Source organism: Cydia pomonella, chromosome 2 (assembly GCF_033807575.1).
Source record: "Cydia pomonella isolate Wapato2018A chromosome 2, ilCydPomo1, whole genome shotgun sequence".
Lineage (NCBI taxonomy): Eukaryota > Metazoa > Arthropoda > Insecta > Lepidoptera > Tortricidae > Cydia > Cydia pomonella.
The window spans coordinates 28,442,577-28,463,293 of NC_084704.1; the positions used below are offsets into that span (position 1 = coordinate 28,442,577).

At 36.9% G+C, this 20,717-nt stretch overlaps 1 protein-coding gene across 1 annotated transcript in view; it reads left to right on the forward strand.

Moving 5' to 3' along the window:
• Window positions 1–15,541, forward strand: part of LOC133534825 (acyl-CoA Delta-9 desaturase) — a 53,252-nt gene extending 37,711 nt beyond the window's left edge. Inside the window, exons 5-7 of the mRNA XM_061874114.1 lie at window positions 9,924–10,109; window positions 10,928–11,097; window positions 12,832–15,541. Of these exons, the coding sequence (XP_061730098.1) occupies window positions 9,924–10,109; window positions 10,928–11,097; window positions 12,832–12,944 (469 nt within the window). The 3' untranslated portion in view covers window positions 12,945–15,541. The remainder of the gene's footprint in view (window positions 1–9,923; window positions 10,110–10,927; window positions 11,098–12,831) is intronic.
• The last annotated feature ends 5,176 nt before the right edge of the window (window positions 15,542–20,717 follow it).

The window sequence follows — 20,717 nt, forward strand, 5'->3', positions numbered from 1 at the left end:
TTTTGATCAGAAGTATAGTTACTAAGCATACAGCGCCATCTACACTAATCACAGTGTATACGCTCGTAAGGGCCTTATAAGATAAAAATAAATTATTGATTATCTCCGAAAAGGAGTTAATTAGAATACCGGTGTCTTTGAGAAAGTTACTCCACTTAACACTAACTTAGTTACGGCCGACTCTGTTCGGTATTTGCGCTATAGTGTCGGATATCTAAAACGAACATTATATAAAATAAAAATTAAACTGAAATATTATGTACAAAAAAATATACTTTGAAATAAAATAATGAAGAATATAATTTTCTTTAATAATACAAGGAAATTACGAGTAAAGTAAGCGTACTTATTTTAGAATGTAAACGTAATGCCGCATTTGGAGAAAAAAATATTTATTTTACTGACAACATTTATAATCAATGGCGGCTGATGAAGCTTTGGATTTTTGTATTTACAATTACGTAGAAATATCATATTAAAGTCGATGCTTATGCGTAGAATGTAATGTCAGGTGATTTGTTTTTATTTAGTGATGAATTGTAATATCCATTCACCGCACAAACAGCCATCTTTCCTGTATTTTTTAATTTACAGAATAGAATAGAATAGAATAGAATAAAACTTTATTTTTTATAATTAAAGTTACAGAGTTATGGCCTGCCAAGCGCAAGCAGTATTATTTTACATATATGTCTTAGGTATCAAAAAGATCTAATGTAAAGTAAATGGGGCTCAGTTCAGGTATGAACTGGCTCACGCTAAAGCTATGTATACATTTAAATGACAGGGATACGAGGTGGGGCCATTCGCTTGGAGAGTGGTTTTCCTCTTTCTTGTTTACACACATAGTCAATTTCACCAGTACGCAGACCAGGTAACATAGGATTATGGTGGTTCGGTTTATTATATCTATCCCCGGGTTGCGTAAGACCCGGAATTTGCTGATCCCTTAACTTACGGAGCATGTCTTCATGGAGGTCTCTAGCACGTATGTACCATGGGTCTTCATCAAGCATCTCCCAAATGATTTCTGAACTCGTGTTACGCGGAAAATTAGCAGCTGTTTTCAATGCCATGCGGTATTGTCTCTCTAATTCAGTCAACCTAGATTTACTCATTCTAGGGTAGAGTTGAACTATGCCATAATCTATTATTGGTAACAGAGTCGCTTTTATCACTTTGATTTTTTTCTCCAGTGAGACCTTACTATACCATCCTATAATTGGTGCCAGCATACCGCGTACCTGTTTAACCTTTTTGACTGTATTTTTTGCATGTTCTTTCATAACTAATCTTTGGTCAAGGTGTACGCCAAGATATTTAATACTAGATTTTATTGGTAGGTTTTCATGTTGGAGGCTTATGGTCCGGCTGTATTTCCGTTTGTTAGTGAACATGGCGCAGTCCGTTTTACTAACGTTGCACTTCAGACCCCATTCCTTATAATAGTTTATTACCATTTTGGCAGCCCATGCTGCACGTCGCGATGCAGTATCTGGACGACAAGCTTCATTAAGAATGCATAAATCATCAGCATACTGTGATAGCGTTAAACCAGCTATGTTATTTTTTGGTATGTCACTCACATAAAGATTAAATAAGATTGGTCCCAGAATGGAGCCTTGTGGAACCCCATGCGGAACTGGAATTGTTTTTCCGTACATCGTGCGAAGTTTGCCACGCACTTCTCGGCCTGAAAGGTAATTCTCAATTAGTATTATTACATTATTAGCCATTCCAGCGTCGAACAGTTTCTTACTTAGCCCCGCATGATTAATGGAATCAAACGCTTTACTAAGATCAGTCGAGACCATTGCTACACTGTTTCCCTGTGCTAGAGCATCGGTAATCACTTTTCCAGTCCGTAAGATTTGAGTACCCGTTCCTTTACTTTTTGTGAAGCCATGTTGATATTCTGGAATGAGTTCTAGTCGATTAACTTCAGAAAGAATTCGCCTGTACATGATCCGCTCGCAGAGTTTTCCCATGATACTTAGTAAGGTAATCGGACGATACGAAGCAGCCTCGGTATGGGATTTGCCCGGTTTATGCAGAAAAATACAGTCACCTAGCTTCCATCTCTTCGGATAATAGCCTGTGCTTAAAGTATAGTTTATAATACATGCCAAGCCGTTAAGGTACGCTGGACCAGCAAGTTTCAATGCATCTGCCCTTAATTGATCAGGACCTGGCGCTTTCTTGTTTTTGAAGAGGCGAAGAGCTCGTACTACCTCCTCCACGTCAGTCTGCGGTAGTGGTTGGTATGGTGTAAATATTTCAGAGTTTTTATGATCATTATCTATATTCGCTTCCTTAACAACTGCTGTATCAACCAACGCGTTAACTGTATCTTCTTCAGTCAATATTCCCGGTAGGTCAGGAAGAAGCTGTGGCTTAGCTTTAAGTGAACGTTGAATTTTCCATAATTTAGAGAAATTATTATCAGGACTTTCAATGACGGTATTCCATTGAAGCTCTCGATATTCTTGTAGTGCTCTTTTCAGAATATTTTTCGCAGTATTGTATATATGACGTAAAATATGTCCTCGCGGTGCATTTTTTGCTCTTAGTTTACTGCGGTTGCGATGTAGTATCATATACTCGATGTTCATCGGTAGTTCTTCTCTCCGCCTTGTCTCTCGCAGAGGTGCCATTTCGTCCAATGCCTCAGTCAGCATTCCTTCCATTTTATTGACGTATGAGTCAGCTTCAGCATCAGTACTTGGTTCTGGAAGTGGCAGATTAGCTTCAATAAGGTTTTGAAATTTGATTCGGGACTCTTTAGATTCAGTGATGTTCCGCATGGTTCGTCTAAGTTGGATATGTTCGGACGTTTCCATGTCTACCTCTAACTGCCATGGATAATGATCCGATGAGATAGAATCAAGCTGTTTAGTTCGATAAGTTAATTCCATAGCCTCCTGAGTAACTAGTGCAACATCGAGTATTCCATCTCCTCGGTGACATGGACGCGATGGCAAATTGGTATGCACTAGTTTTGCCTCTCTATTGTTGATGGCTTATCTTACTAAGTTGCCAGCTGCCTGTGTTTGAGTATGTCCAAGTTCCTGCATCCTCAAATTCAAATCCCCAACGTTAATTGAAGTAGTGTTATCTTCCAATAATGCTTCCCAATCTGCTCGGATTTGATTAAAGCGTAGATGTGGATTATACAGACCGCGTAAAATTATACCGTCGTTTAATGTTTCCAACTTAATGGCCACACCCTGTCTACATCTTCTACTCCTGGGATCACTGTAGTAAGATTCCAGCGAAGACCTTTTTTAATATACATAGCTGTAACAAGATGAGCTGCCCTGGCATCATAGATCTTATTGAATCCCGGTATATTATATTTGCTTTTAGTGAAATCAATCTTACACTCATTTAATATTATAATATCCGGTTCGTGTTTTAGCGCCAACTGTTTAAGTTCAATATATTTGTTTCGAATACCTTGAATATTACAGTGCACAATCCTCAAGCACTGTTTTCTTTTTCGTAACACGTTGGGCAACTTATCCATTAATAAGTTCCAACACGAAATCAAGAATCGTTTCTGCGGCATATCCCTTTGCTTGTAAACTCTTCATGAGATCCTTAGCCTTGGAGAGTAAATCAGATGATGTATTGATTTTATTTACTTCCCTCTCGCCAGATTTACTCATGGTATCAGGTTTGTTTGTTATTCCTGCTGTAACTGCTACATAACTAGCGCCATTCTTTGTAGCCTTAGAATCGTTTAGATAATCACGTTTACGTGGCTGCTGTTTCATCTGTTGGACATTTTTAGCGAATGCCTGACGCTTGTTCTTTTGTTTTTGGACCTCTAGCTGAAACAATGGGCATTTTGCTTGTCTAGCTGTATGTCCGATTTCGTGACAGTTATAACAAACATGCCAAACTTCTCCATTTTCATGTTGTTCTACAGATTCTGGTTGTTGAGGTCTACGGCAGTGAGATTGTACATGGCCAAATTGCCAGCACCTTTTGCACTGAGTTATCGCTGTATCTTGAACTTTATATTTCTCTAAAGTTGCTCGTTGACATAAGATATACTTAATGTCTCGAGCCACCCTCATGTCAGTCTCTCCAGGAAAAATGAGAATTAAAGTCGAATTTTTCATAACAATCACTCTTTCTAATTTAAGGCCGTACCTTGTAAGAATATCCATCTGCATGGAATTCATTTTGTGGAATTACTTGCACAAATAATGGACCTGAGCACTCGCACAGAGGGCCCTTGCCTTGTTTAAGTTTATTTATACTAGTTAAGTAGTGCACATACCTAGTTTTCAACACTACAGAGCCGTCCGAGGTTCTTTCTAATTCACTATGAATAAATATTTTCACAGCACTAACTTGTCCACATACACACTTGTGGTTCTTGCACATAGAATGATCGCCAATCCAGTCATAAAAGTTTGATTCTTCAGATGAAATTTCACAAAAGTAGCACTGCACTACGTCTTGTCCGTTTTGGGCATTTATAGGGGCATTGATTGCCTCAATTCTTTTTAGTGGTGGCTTATCACCCGCTTTACACTCCTTATCAACCTCCATTTTACACTTTTAACAAAAATCTCGCACAGAACCGCAACAATACGCGGCACACGCAATATACGTAGACCTGGTGCTGCCTCACGCAGCCCCGCACGTAGCGGGGCATCAATAGAGTAACAGCCTCTTATACGCACGTGCGTTCGCCTAGACTGTCAGTGCGCGACCTCTTTAATTTACAACCGGGAGGTGTACACAAACCGACTCTACCTTGAGTACTGCGAGGGCCGTTCGAACGAGTGCGACATAATGTCGCAGCTGAAGTGGCTTCACTAAGGATGTACGGACTAGTAATCTATGCTTTTTAAATCTATGATCTAGAAAATCAAATACTTACCTTAATAAAGAGCTCTTCCAGTGGACGCCGATTAATAAGCTGATAATAACGCTGCAATATGTAACAACACAGTGCATAGCTAAAAAGTCAGTTTACATTAATCAAAGCCTTGATGAAGAAGCATATAAATTTACAACCAAGCATACATAATAACATATACAGTACATAATTATGTACTGTGTATAGTAAGGCCGCTTCGCCTTAGCCGCTAAATTAAGACTATGATTAAGCTGTACCTAAAGTGGATAAGACTAATTACTCCGGAAGTGTTATAACATATTATAATAAATATTCCATGAAAAGCTAACGCGCGGTCAATTGTCAAAAAAAAACAGTTTTCAGATTTTACGCCTAATAAATTCATGCCAAATATCAAGTTTCAAGGTCATCTAGAAGTGGGGTAGGTTTTTGGTCTGTAAGTCTTAATTAATCTAATAATTATCTGTATGATTATCAATATATAAAAAAAAAAACAGATTTTTTCCTCTATACATATACATTTAATAGCCTACCTTGATGCCAAATATCATATTTTCAGGTCGGATGACCTGAAATGGCCTTATAGCCATAAGACTTAAGTAATCTAATGATTATCAGCATGTGATTTTTTCCATTGAATTATCGAATAATTTTTAGGTCTTCAGATTTTTTCCTCTATAAGTGTACCTTGATGCCAAGTATCAAGTTTCAAGGACATCTGGAAGTGGGTTAGGTTTTTGATGAATCTAATAATTATCAATACATATTTAGAATTAGATTTTTAGTTTTATTGTAGTTTTAGTTTAGTTAATTGTAGTTTATTGGTATAATTTATATTATTACGCTTAATTTTATCAATATAGTGATTCATTTCCATCGAATTACCAATAATTTTCAGTTTTCAGATTTATTCCTTTATACACCCAGTAGCCATCATGCCAAATTTCAAGTTTCTAGGTCATCTGTAAGTGGGTTAGGTTTTTGATCTATAAGTCAGTCAGTCACAAAAATGCCGGTTTAAAACGTTAATTTATCAATAACTGTTTGAGCAACGTATATGAAAGTTTAAATTTTTTAAATGTCTCAATTTTTATGTACCTATGTAGGTTAAAAAGGTTTCAACTCACTTTCAAGATGTGAATGGGAAAAAGTAGCTCGAAGTGGTTTGTATAATATTACACACGGTTGCTGCGTCGCCAGTTCCATTTCTTTGAACTTGGCTACCACGTGTCTAGATGTACATCGTATTACGAGTAGCATCGTGTGTGCGAAATTTCAGCTTTGTTGTGAATACTAACGATAAGTAACTGAGCTAAGGTGAACATAGCGAAACAATATTTTAAAATGCAACAATTGCTTTTCACGCGCTAATTGGACGACGCTCAACCAATTTCCATGCGCAAAACATTTTGGCCGTTCATTAGGTATTTTATGATTGTTTTTCCTGCTTTTAATCCAGGAAACATTCTGGGCACGTAAACTTGTTAAAAATTAATGGCGAATTTTTATTTTCGATACACGCGTTTGCCTGGTCGTAAGCGGTCATCAAAATCTATGGACGCCTGCAACTCTAATATGCACGTTTCTGGTCCTTTAAAAATCTTAGTCTTATTTTTAGGCTTTCGTAGTCACTTAGAAACCCTTATAGTTTCGCCATGTCCGTCTGTCCGTCCGTCTGTGGCGTTTGTCTCCGTGATAGTTAGTGCTAGAAAGTTGCAATTTGGCACGGATATATAATTCATGCATGGCCACAGAACGGTAGAAAAAAATGCACAAAAATGTTTTGCTTTGACACAATAGTGTGGGATATCGTTGGATAGGTCATTCAAAACAAATAAGGATCCCCAAAAACTATTTTTTGATAAGTTAATATATTCGGAAATAGTCGCTCCGAAAGACAAAAATATGTATCCCCCCTCTAACATCGAAAAAAATCGTGAAACATAAACTTAGTAAATACTTTCAATTACAACTATAGCGAACATAATCGGTTCAGTCATTTTTGAGTTAATGCAAGAAATCTTCTTTTCTTAGTAAAAGACGCACAAAGCGCTGCGAAGGTACTCCCTTATGCTTGTTATTATGTACCTACATGATACTTACTAATTAATAGCCCCAATTTAGCTTATTCTGGCAGAATGGTAGATATGAAACCCTACACTGAGCATGGCCTGACATGCTGTTGGCCGATTTATTTTAAGAACTTTATACTTAATAAACTAGGGAACAAATCAAACTATTTTATGAAATATTATTTGATTTGTTTTTTTTTTTAATTAGTCACACTCCTATATAGTCACACTACTATGTAGTCACATTACTAAATATAGGGGGTCGACTTGGCTACTTTTTCTTTGGTGTATGATATCTATTTCCGTTTTAAACTCCATACTTTCACATTTTTTACATTATAAAGCGGGCAAAATGATACAATTTAGATTTAATTTTTTTTATCGGTAATACAGGTATTTAGTTTGGTTTTATAAACAGGTTCATTGCAAAATTGAACAATTCTAGTGAGAAAATTAATATTCTTACGCCTCGCTTACGGAAATTGCGGAAAGCGTCCGCAAACTTGTTCTTTACCTTGAGTGATTAATTAGGGAAGGTGCCTAAAATTGTTATCTCCTATAAAATAATAACAAAGTGAAAAGTGAAAACTTTAATTAATCTCTGAGTGAAAGCTTGATGAAATGCCGCGACTGAATACCCTTTAATGGACCTAATATGTCTTCGATAGCCTCCCCTAACGGATCAGCCATGTAAACTTTATTTTTTAACAGACTTAAATTCCAAGAAGGAGAAGGATCTGTACCTATTCGCTTGTGGCTATTGTTTTATGTATGTTCACCGATTATTTCGAGCGCCGTGGTCCGATTTAAGTACTTATTTTTCATTTTTTTTTGTAAGGAGTTACATTCAATGTGGTCCTATATTAATTTGATTTTGATCTGATTCTAGAGTCCATGAGTAATTAAATGAACTCCTCAATTTTTAAAGGCACATTTATGGTGATTTGGCTGTTTTCTTAACCAACCCAATCATTTTCTCTCCAAAATTACCAATTTGATGGAGTGGACCTGATGATGAAGAGCACAGATGATATATTATTTAGAACTTTCTTTACATGAGTGTGTATATTATGATTTTGGATGTAGGTAGTAAGTAGTAGTGGAAATGCCTACGAGACTGAGAGGTGAGGGGCAGGTGAGGAGTTGATGCGTCGGGGACTGAGGGGTCGGGGGTTAGGAGTTAATTCGTATGGAGTTGAGGGGTTGGGGATTGTAGGTTAAGGAGTTGGGGGTTCGAGGTCGAGGGGTGCAGTGATCAGAGGATGGATTTAGTGATACGAATGTTTACTTACAGACAAACTCAAGGAAAATCCTGAATTAGGAATGTGTACCAATTCGGGATTAAACATAATGTTTTGCATTAATGCGTCACGCATCACTCATAAGCTGAAACAATACCTACCTTAAAACTGAAAATGAAAGATAAAATGTTTTTACAAAAAATACCGACCTCGAATAGGATAAAATAAAATATTATCCTATTCAAAGTGGAGTTCAATAGAAAAGACAAATAATGTAAACAAACCAATTTACTTTCATTTCTGCGTAATCTCACGCTTTCTGTGGACAACTTAGAGGATTTAACAACTGGAGTCGCCTTTAAGAGCTTACCCGTCTGTCGAAAACCTCGGCCAATGGTCATATCCATATGTAATGTAACCGACGTTCATCTGACATGGCTATTTGTACGTTACGTACAATTAGCTATACATTTGACGTGCCCCTTCCCCGCAAAAATCGGCAGACTGTTTTATACAGAAAATTACAGATAAGGCGTATTCAGTTGTTAAATCCTTTGAGGTGGACAAACATGATTTTACCAACTGTTTATACATATACTTATATCTTTTATTTATATTAATTTCAGTTAAAATATTTGTTCATAATTAAAATTTCAATGTAAACAACCACCGTAAAACTTTTTGGTTATACGTCAAATAAATGCTAACAAAAATTGTCATATTTGTATACATTATTTGTCCTTTCTATCGAACTTCACTTTAATTATAGGGAGCGTGCATGAACTGTAGGAGGCAGCGCAGGAGCCGTCAGATTTTTGACGCGAAGCGTAAATGTGATGTTTACTGTTCCGATGTAGCCCACAAGATGGCACAACCTACTATGCACAAGAAAACACTTGACGTGTAAATGTGCATGTTTATGGTTCCGATTCAGACCACAAAGATGGCAGACCCTCCAACGCGCACGGTCCCTATATGCATTACCAACTGATATGTTTGAAGTATAATTTTGGCCTACAGCAAATTAATCTACCGAAAACTGATAATATCAGATTGTTTGAGTTTTCTCATTTTTATTGCATTTTTATTTTTTCGTAACTTTTTGTACAACACAATTTGACAATTTTATCCTGCCGTTTTCCACAATGCCACACTTGAATTTCAATTTTCATAACTAGTTGTATGCTTTTAGGAATATCATCTTACGAGTAAATTATACTCTATTATACCAATGAACTGGAGTTAATCTTCTGTAGTCAGGAAGTCTCTCATAACATAGGACAATTTAATAATGTATTGAGTAGCTTATCAAACTTAAAGAAAAAACTATGTTTATGAGAAACACTTCATAAATTCTCTCAGAAGACGCTGTTCAAAAAGTCTTAGGATACATGTAATATAAAAGGCGAACACTTCCATTCGCCTTTTTATTGTAAATACGAATGTATTTAATTGTATAGAATAGTAGGTATGTACGGATTCCTACAAAAATGCGCTACTTAAAAAATATCACCAAATAAAATGAAAAATCCACATAATGTTCTGCTACTTTTTTTCTGAACCACTCCTTAGTTTAACTGTCAATGTAAGTTGGTGAATAAATGAAGTAAAATATGTCATTTATCTCGTAAAATATGTACATCGTGAATTGATTGTCCCCGATTTAATACAGCAGAAATGAAATTAAGAAAAATGTGACATGACATTTTACTAATTATGAATGTTTACTTTCAGATACTTCATCCCTTTGTTCGCGCTGCTGAATGTGATCCTACCCGTATGGATCCCGTGGTACTGCTGGGACGAGTTGCTGGTGAACAGCTTTGTGGTCAGCTTCGTCACGAGATTCACCATCACGCTCAACATCGCATTCTGCGTCAACAGCTTTGCGCACCTTTGGGGGAACAAGCCTTACGACAGGTAACGCTCCGAGTAGCAAGAGTAGTTTTTCTTCATGCCATGTCCATAGTATTGACGAAATCTGTATGAGATTACATTCACCAATTTCACCATCATGCTCAACTTCGCATTCTGTATCAACACCTTCGCGCACCTTTGGGGTGACAAGCCCTATCATAAATAAGTAGACTCCGAGTAGTGACTTGCGTTTTACCATTTTCAACATCATATTGCACAAACGAACGATGGAGGCTGGCAATGATATATCTTTATAACACCTATTGGTATATACGTTTATTTACAATAACAATATACCAAATGGATATATACAGATGATTACTATAACTAGCTTAAATCAAAAATAGGCTCCTAGGCATGCTGGCGGCATTTCCTCGTTGTATCGCAATATGTACTGATACGTTGTGCGAGGAAGCCGCCAGCTCTTCGGTCACCAGTTACGTCAACCAGAGATTCACGATTTCTGCAATTAACTTGTGTACGCTGGGCCCCTATGGACCTAGAATTTCAATGCCAACTGGTACAAAATGGTACTCTCTACGGAGGATCTTATATTTATTGCGTTTCAAATTTTCGGCGCTTTCCGCCGCTCCGCCCGTTTAAACTTATTAAATTATATATTATTTTGTGACAAGATGGTATTATGAGATCAATCGTTAGGTGATATCCATCGTGTATCCAAATTCTGGCTCATGTTAAACTTGCACAGAAGAGGGGCTATACCCTGATCGTGTTCAATATGCTTCCTGCTAACGCTATTTCTATGAAATGGAGGGTACGGCCAGTGGCATCGCATCTGCTAAAATTAAAGTTTATTACAGGTTCATAAAGTCGACAGAGAACGTGATGGTAAGCTTGGCTGCCCTGGGTGAGGGCTGGCATAACTACCACCACGTGTTCCCGTGGGACTACAGGACCTCCGAGCTCGGGCGCATCAACATCTCCACAGGCTTCATTGACGCTTTTGCTAAAATTGGATGGGCTTATAATTGTAAGTGTAGTGGAGAGAAAGCTACTTGGTTTGATCTTATTTTATTACAAACTACCCTCTAGTAGGACGTTAGACTGTAGAATTCATTATTTTCCATATTTTACTTATCTGTAATTAAATAAATATACACCTTGACCTTGACCTTGTTATCATTGACCGAATTTTAACATACCTGTAATATATGGCATAATGGATGGCTTCTTCCTTTGGTTGTTTGTGGTCAACGTTGCCTCAAAAACGTCTAATTTTGTGGTCAACTACCTGAGTTTTTACCCCTACCCTTATTCTATCCGATCGGTGGCAGTCATTAACCCGATGATCGACACACCTCCTGGCATTGCGCAAACTCGGTTTACACGCATTTAGGCCCAAATGAAGGAAGGAATGTCTTAATAAACGATTTGCAGCTTGCTGGGCATTAATTCCTCAAAACGCTTCTTTGTACCTAATTTGATATTTTGATCTAATTGGCATTTTGAACATTCCGTCCTCGCGTTGCTAATCGAACTGAGATTATGTTAAGGCCCATGTTTTTCTCTCACTCTCACTAAGCCTGAGCGTGAGCGAGATGGAAGGGCGTGCCCGGAAACGCGGATATCATGTTTTTTCGATTTTTTTTGTACGTGTCAATAAAAAAAGAAATCAGTGCGTTCCCTAATCATGATACCTAGTGCCGATCTTTAAAAGCAATTATCATATTTATAGCTTTTCTGCATAATTCGTAACTTCTTAAAGTGCATTTTAGACTTACGTTCGTAATTTTTAGGGTTCTGTACTTACTAAAAAGGTACAAAACCCTTATGGTGCGACTGCGTCCGTCCGTCTATCTGTCTTATCGCTAAATATCTCGAGAATCACTTAAGTTATTGATTTGAAATTTGGAATAGAACATTGAAAGTATTTTTTTTTGTTGGTACTATGGAAAATAGGAGATATGAAGAGGGGGCAAAATTTCAAAGTATATTAGTGACTAGGTCAATTGGGATATCATTTGAAAGAGCTCAAATTGTAAATTCCAATTTTTTTCTTTAAAAAAAAATGTTTTAAGGGAAATGTGAAAATACCTTCTCCCCCCCCCCTTATCTCCGAAGTTTAGCGAATAAAAATTATGATTTTTTTCATTGATCATGCCAAATTTGGCATAATTAAAGACATTTCGGAGATGGGTAGCGGTGAGTTTTTACAATTGTACAATTACGAAAAAAATGTCCCTAGAATTTTGCACTTTTTTTGTTTGTTCGTTTTGTTACGGTCTGAATAAGGTTGTATAGAAAACTTAAGCAAATGGAATAAAAACTTGGAGATTGTTTTTGTTCTGTAGAATTTTTAAAAGCTCGTTATAATATAAATAACATAAGAATTCGCCATTCTAACACAAGAAGTTGAAAATACAACTTTAAAAGGAAATACCCTTTTATCAGATTGAGTAACACACATTTAATTACACATTTTTACGAGTAGGTAAATTTATTTATTTTTTATATTCAATATTAATTAGTACTTATTATTTATTCCTATATTAACCAGTGATTACTTCTGCGCACCTAATGTAGCTTATTTTTTGTGTATTACTCGAGGCCAATTCCAGCTTTTATTGTGACATTTAGATATAATTTCGACGCCACTATGTTAGTTTGAATAAATAGTCATTTAGTATATTTACCCACTGTGTGTGTGAGAGTGAGAAAATATTCATGTTTTAATAATTTTAATATTTATTTTTGTTAATTTCAGTAAAAACAGCAACAAATGCCATGATTATTAGCCGAGCGAAGCGAAGCGGGGACGGCACCTTGGGGGACAAAGAGGAGCCCGATCCTACGCTGAAAAACGAAGGCATCGAATGAGGCGGCAACTAGGATACTAAATAGGCCCTCACACCCGACGCTGGAAAGCGGCAATTACAATTCGACATTTCGGCAAAACATTCCTTTTGAGACATTTTCATTTTGTGCTCTAAATTTAATTTGTGAAATGACTGCTAGATTTTTGTAGTTTTTTTTAAATGATGTTATTAAAAAAAGGGACCTCACAGTCGAATCTTACCAGCGTAAGTTACCAGTGTTAACGATTATTGCATTTGTACAAATGCAATCCGATGTGATGTTATCGCTAATCGCCATAGAGTATTTTTTTATCCGAAAACGGCACTTATGTAATAATAATTACGTTAAATGCGTTAGTGTCTGAAAAATGTATTTACAGTACATATGGTGCTACTTTACCGCACTAGTGCGAAAATTAGCATATTACGTTACTGTATCGAACATTTTAAGGGCCTATATGTACATTAAAACGTTGTACAATACATGTGCGAATAGGTAATTCGCAACTCGTGTCGATTTAAAACACTCCCTTCGGTCGTGTTTTAAGTTATCGCAACTCGTTTCGAATTTCTTATTTTTCGCACTTGTATCATAATGTACTATTAGCTTATCGTTGTCTTGAAATGTATATAGGAATACAGAGTGATTTTGTTACGTGCGACCAATATGAAGATCATACTGAACAACTTTAACTTCCTGCCTACTTGTATTTTTAAGTTGAACTATATACTCCATACATACAGGTGGTATATGTCCTATGGCATATATATGTGGTGTGGTATATGTGGTGGTATATGTCAGCACACAGGCACAAGGTTATATGGGACCCCGAAAACGTAAAAAAACATCTGCTGTCTCATACGTTTTGGCGAATCATACGTCGATATTTTCTATGGGGCAGCAGATTTTTTCCGCGATTTCGGTGTTGGCCATAGGGCCAATATATATAGATATATCGCACTATAACGCACAGTTGAGGACTACCAACCACCTAAGTGGTGAGGATAGGAATGTTGTTGCGTAGGGCGATGGCGAAACGAAGCGGCAGGGATTAATCCGAACAATTCCTCGGAGCACTCCCCGTTATATATGCGACCGAAAATGCAGAGCGAGGCCACGCAGCGCCAAGGAGTCAAGTCGATCCGAAATACGCTGGCAGTCAACAATTCGAGTCGCTCTTCGTTGGATGCGGTCCAGAGAGAGAAGCTGATACTGGGGTGCCCCTGCCCAATCTGCCCATAAATGAGAACAGTATTCCATGTGTGGGCGCACCTGCGCCTTATAAAGCTGTAGGCGGTGGCCGGTGTGAAATACTGTCTCGATCTGTTGTCCTATAAGTAGTAAAAGTTGTTTAATATGATATCCATCCCTCAGAGTATGATCAGAGATAACGACATCACCCCGTATATTTTGAGATTAAGCTTATTATACTAGTTTAAGTCAAAGCGTGATATTGGTTTTGTATCGAGATACAGGTACAGAGTCCTTCTAAGCTAACTTTGTAAACGTCATATTTTCATAGAAATTTTACCTTAATTATGAAATTACTACGCTTTGTCATTGCAGATACCATGCAGTGTTAGCCTGGTCCGACTCTAGTAATAAAATAAATCAACATATAATTGTGTATCTTTTATTTAGTCATAAGCTGATTTTTTTCACAATATAACTCTGTTAATTTACTTAGGTATGTATTGTACATCTCAATTAATTCATTTTAGGTTATTAAGAAAAATTTTATTTGTTTTTTAAGTTTTTATTTTTATTTTTTTTTAGTATAATAAATTTTTTATTTATAATTTATATTATTTACAATGTTAGTGGGGGAAGTAAGTGCAGAAATAATGTATGGAGCAGTATGCACTTTTCACTCAGGCCACGCCCCTTGGCACGATTGTTCCTTGGCTCATGCTTAGCTGATCGAATGGCCTAGCCAAAGATTAACTCCGTGTTCCGACTCATAAAGTTCATCTCATACGCAGGGCATTCGTTCAGCGGCATCGTCTGACACAAAACGGTACATTCAGGGCACTTGCTTCCCTAGTATGTTACACTCATTATAAATTAGTACCAATCATCTGGAAATTTAACTTTACTTGTTGGTGTTACAGTCAGCGTCAAATACTTCGTAGCAGTCAAAGTAGCCAAATAGTTCGGTACACCATATATTTAGTATGGTGTACCGAACTATTTGGCCACTTTGACTGCTACAAAGTATTTGACGCTGACTGTACATAATCATGCTTTATACCAAAGCAAAACTTTTGAAATAACTCAATAGACCTAGAAATGAACGAACGTAGGAATGTCTAGGGATTCTAATTCAATTTTTATTGCTGACAAGTTAAATGCTTTCATCATTCGAGATTCAAGATTTCATCGACCTTACATATTTTTACCTGTAGAAAAAATAAACCTAATTGACTAGATAATTGTGCAAACACAGTTCCAGACTCGCTAGGTTTTATGCCTCGCGTATCATATTTGGGTACCTATGAAATAAAATGTATCATTTGTAATTTTTATAAGTAATACTGTTTTATTTATTATATTAGGTTAAATATTGTAATAAAGTTATCACTCTGCCAGTGTGAATAAAATTTTACCTCATTTTGCAAGCGGTGTTTTCTTATAATTATAATTAATTTATGTTGTAGTCATTCCCCGCAATTCTGGTGCTCGGCGCTCCTATACCAGTCCTAATCAATACCAAAATATAGTCTCAGCCAGAAGTAGGAAATATTGAGGTTAGCACAATGGAATTCGGACAAAGAACAGTTCTGAAATTTGGTAAGTATGTATGTAAATTAAAGGTATCTATTTCATGTCCGCACCATTTGACCTCAAGGAACCGCAGCCATCTTGGAAAATGTGTATTATCCTGGGTAAATTTGTGTTTTACTCTGAATCTACGAACTGCATGAGAATAATGTATGAGGCAACATTAAAGCTTATTAAATTCCAAACAAAAATATACCTACATACTTTTGCGGAACAAGTATTCTTATAAAAAATACTTCCTAAATCCAGATACTTTTCCAGGGGATATTCTCTTGATTTGCAACTTGAAATCAGTGTACCTCCCCTTGAAACGAGATATTTAACAAAAAAGGTCCACCCGCCATCTTCAAGGTCGGATTAAAATCAGTTCAAAACCATAACAAAGTCAACCAGGGAACAATTAATTTTTTTAATAAACATTTTTTGATTTGTGTTTTTTTTAAGTAGTCACACTACTACGAGTATATACATAACAATTATTCGTACAAAAGTACAACGAATGTAGTCATAGTATTATGTTGTCATTCAAGTTTTTCCTTTTTTTTAATACACGACGGTAGGATATCGGATACTGCCATGACCAGACCCCGCTATTAAACATTGAACAGGCGCTACGGTAGAGAAAGGAAGGATATCGGATACTGCCATCACCAAACCCCGTTATTAAACATTGAACAGGCGCTACAGTAGAGAAAGGAAGGATATCGGATACTGCCATGACCAAATTCCGTTATTGTTAATTGAACAGGCGCTACAGTAGAGAAAGGAAGGATATCGGATACTGCCATCACCAAACCCCGCTATTAAACATTGAACAGGCGCTACGGTAGAGAAAGGAAGGATATCGGATACTGCCATCACCAAACCCCGCTATTAAACATTGAACAGGCGCTACGGTAGAGAAAGGAAGGATATCGGATACTGCCATCACCAAACCCCGTTATTAAACATTGAACAGGCGCTACAGTAGAGAAAGGAAGGATATCGGATACTGCCATGACCAAATTCCGTTATTGTTAATTGAACAGGCGCTACAGTAGAGAAAGGAAGGATATCGGATACTGCCATCACCAATCCCCGTTATTAAACATTGAACAGGCGCTACAGTAGAGAAAGGAATGATATCGGATACTGCCATGGCCAAACCTCATTATTAACAATTAAACAGGCGCTACAGTAGAAAAAGTAAGGATATCGGATACTACCATGACCAAACCCCGTTATTAAATTCATTGAAAATAGGGGCTTAATAACCGTAGGGAACCCTAACTTCACTGTTGGTTTAAACTTCACCCAAGTAAAATATTAAAATAATATTTTTACCAAGAAGTAGATATCTATTGAATTTACAAACAATATATCTGCATAAAACTTGTTTTAAAGTAAAATAATAAAAATTCAAAAAACACCCTAACTTTTCCAGTTTTTTAAAAGAACTATTTCAAAAGTGTATGCCATAAATCTAAATGTTAATTATTAAACGCCCGTGATACAACTTATAGTGGAATTCTGATTTTAGGCGAAATGTAAGTACAAAAGTAAAATTTAGGGTACGTAGTTTTGCCAACCCTTATTTTCAATCATCTGCATTGATAAACTATAATAAAAAAAAACTGCAGGAACTTTTTTGATTTATCACTGTGAACATTTCCGAACATATTGGAAAACAAATCCATTTCTTCTTAAATCCTACAAGACCAACATGCACTAGTTTAAGCACGTCCTACTTTCTCCGTCACCTCCTTACGCGAGGATTCAACTTTGTGCTTTATCCCCCACGCTAGACTTATAGGCCAACTAGAACGTACACAGAAATCAGAATTGTATCTAAATGATGTCATTTTGTCTCTCTCGCCCCAATACATGTACGGACAAGTACGCGAAATGCATTAGATATCATTTTGATGTCATTGTACGTCGCTCGCTACAGCTTCTAACGCCTATTGTTTATGTAGTGTTTTTTTATTATTCGTGTAATCTTATGAGGTTTCCCCTCAAGGTTGTCTAGTACAAGTCTAGAAAGGCTATTCAGTCTTAATGTGGAAAATACCTCGACTACTATTATTATAATCAGGATCAGGCAGACAGACGCAAGTGAATAGCGTTTTGTTAATTATTTTTACAATACATATGGTGCTACTTTACCGCACTAGTGCGAAAATTAGCATATTACGTTACCGTGCCGAGCATTTAAATGGCCATATGTATTGTAAAACGTTGTACGATACATGTGCGAATAGGTAATTCGCAACTCGTGTCGATTTAAAACATTCCCTTCGGTCGTGTTTTAATTTATCGCCACTCGTTTCGAATTTCCTATTTTTCGGACTTGTATCGTAATGTACTATTTCAACACACAACACACATTTTTGGCTCATAATCCTAGATATTAAACACGCGTGCGTTTTCATTATACTATTCGACTGAGTTAAGAAGGTAACTGATTGCTAATAATATGTATGGAAACGGAGCCTTCTTAATTTGGTCTAGCAATACATTTTTTTAACTAACTATTAGGTTTCAAATGTTAGTTCAAAGAGGTTTTAACTTTTATCACACCAAACATAATTTATAGATTTTAATATTATCTCGTAAATTACATTATAAACATAACATTTTATCGATTTGATCTCCATCCGTCGAATGGAAAAAAAAAAAAAATTGGCTATTTGTCGATTTCGTTCGCGCCATTGCCTTTTTTTATATACCACGTCGGTGGCAAACAAGGATACGGCCCACCATGGTAAGCAGTCACCGTAGCCTATGGACGTTTGCCACACCAGATATATTACATGCGCGTTGCCGATCCTTTAAAAACCTATAAACTCCCTTTTTGAAGAACCCCATACTGTAGTCCCTCGGGAACACCTCGGCAGGAAGCTCATTCCACAGCCGATTTGTTCGCGGGAGGAAATTCCTCTTAAACCGCACAGTACGCGACCATTTAGGTTCTATGGTGTGAGGATCCGACGGCGAGCGGTGCGGTGCATCATGTCGAACAATTCTTCAGAGCACAGCCCATTGTACAAGTATTGTACCTGTTGCCTCGCGCGTGCATTGGAATCGTGCGTAAAAAAAATAACGCGCCAGCCATTTTCCGTATTTGTCATAAAATTGGAATAGTATTGCATGTTTTTAGTTTATTATATGGACGAAAATGTCATTTACAAGCCTTGAAAATGAAGAAAACATAAAATTGACGCTGCCAGTAATAATAGAGGCAAGAGCCGAGAACGATAGAATTTTACCATCAAAATCGGGTGAAAAATAATTGGCGGCATATAAAACTTTTATTCAATGGAAAATCAGCAAAAACGCCCAGTCTTTCTTGTCAATCAAAACGTGTTGGTAGCTTACTTCAATAAATAATAAATAAATAAATATTATAGGACATTATTACACAAATTGACTAAGTCCCACAGTAAGCTCAATAAGGCCTGTGTTGAAGGTACTTAGACAACGATATACATAATATATAAATATTTATAAATACTTAAATACAAAGAAAACACCCATGACTCAGGAACAAATATCTGGAACTGGCGAATAAGTGCCTACAAGCCTAGCACGCTGTGGTGCATATATTCCATGTTTAAACTGTAAGACACTATTTTGAAAATTGTATTTTTACTGTTTTGACGAAAAAAAATAATAATTTATAAGTTTTGTTTTTTCCTCGCAAGTGTGTTGAAAATGTCGTATGAAACGCGTGTGCTATGGTCATTACACACATCGGCTTTCTTATTGCGCGCTCTCTTATAGCTCGCGCGCACAATATCGCCTCGTGTGTAATGACCATCTTAGCACATTTGTATCATAATGTGCTATTACAGTACATATAGTGCTGCTTTAGTGCACTTGTGCGGGAATAATCACTTTACGTGGCTATGTCGAATATAAAAAGGGCTGTTAAACATTGTACGATACACGTGTGAATAGGTATTTCGCAACTAGTGTCGATTTCAAACACTCCCTTCCCCTCGGTGTTTTAATTTATCACCACTCGTTGCGAATTTCCTAAGTTCCGCACTTGTATCGTAACGAAAAGAATATATTGTTAACCAAGGGATGAAAGGCGCCCATCTGTCGAGTTAGTATGGCGCTCGAACGCAGTCAGAGAGAACCCTCTCCTTTTCATTGCGAAAAGGGGAAAGTAAATTTTAGGTACTTATTGTATAAAAGAAAAAAAACCCTACTTAGAAAGTACATTGATCAAGAGCAACAGCTCTACAAGAGCTCTTCAAATCTCTTGGTCAAGGCCCTTTACCAACTGTTCCAGGCGGTAAATACGAGTAGAGAATATATTTCCATTTGTTTGCACTTAGTTGCTCATGGGACGGGGACACAGAGGAGTACACCACTTTTCTGAACTAGAGCAGAAACATATTACTTTCTGCGCACTTTATAGATCAACTATGACCCACTTTCAGAGCATCAGATATGAAAAATATTTAAAACTAAATTGACTATAAACTAGGACCGAGAGGTACAGTCAGCATCAATAGTAGCGGATGAATCACGCGCCAAAAGTATCTGATATTCCGGATAACTTTTCCAAATAAATATAATCCTGTGAAATTTACTTTCAAAAGTATATCTTTTACAGTCTAAATTGTTCTACATATAGAACCATCAGCTTTTGTTAAGCTGTTACAGAATGGTAGATACTTTTGAAACCTTGTTTGATCCACTACTTTTGATGCTGACTGTACCCGGCATAAATATGCCAAACATGCCGCTAGCTATGGGTTGCTGCATGGCAAGCCAATATGTGCTGCACTAAATTTAATATGGTAATGGTAAATATAATATAATATTTTTCACATAGGCGTTGGCCTAACTTTTTGATGAATTGTTTTGCCTCAGCGTACCAAGGGCCGCGAGTCTCTACGGCCGGCCACCTGGTGCAAATTCGTAGGCCGACTGCAAATTTAAATATTTCGCCCGCTTAAGCTTTGCTGCGTCTTGCGTGTAAAAGTAAATAATCTGCGAAAAGTTGGATGGCAAGTGAAA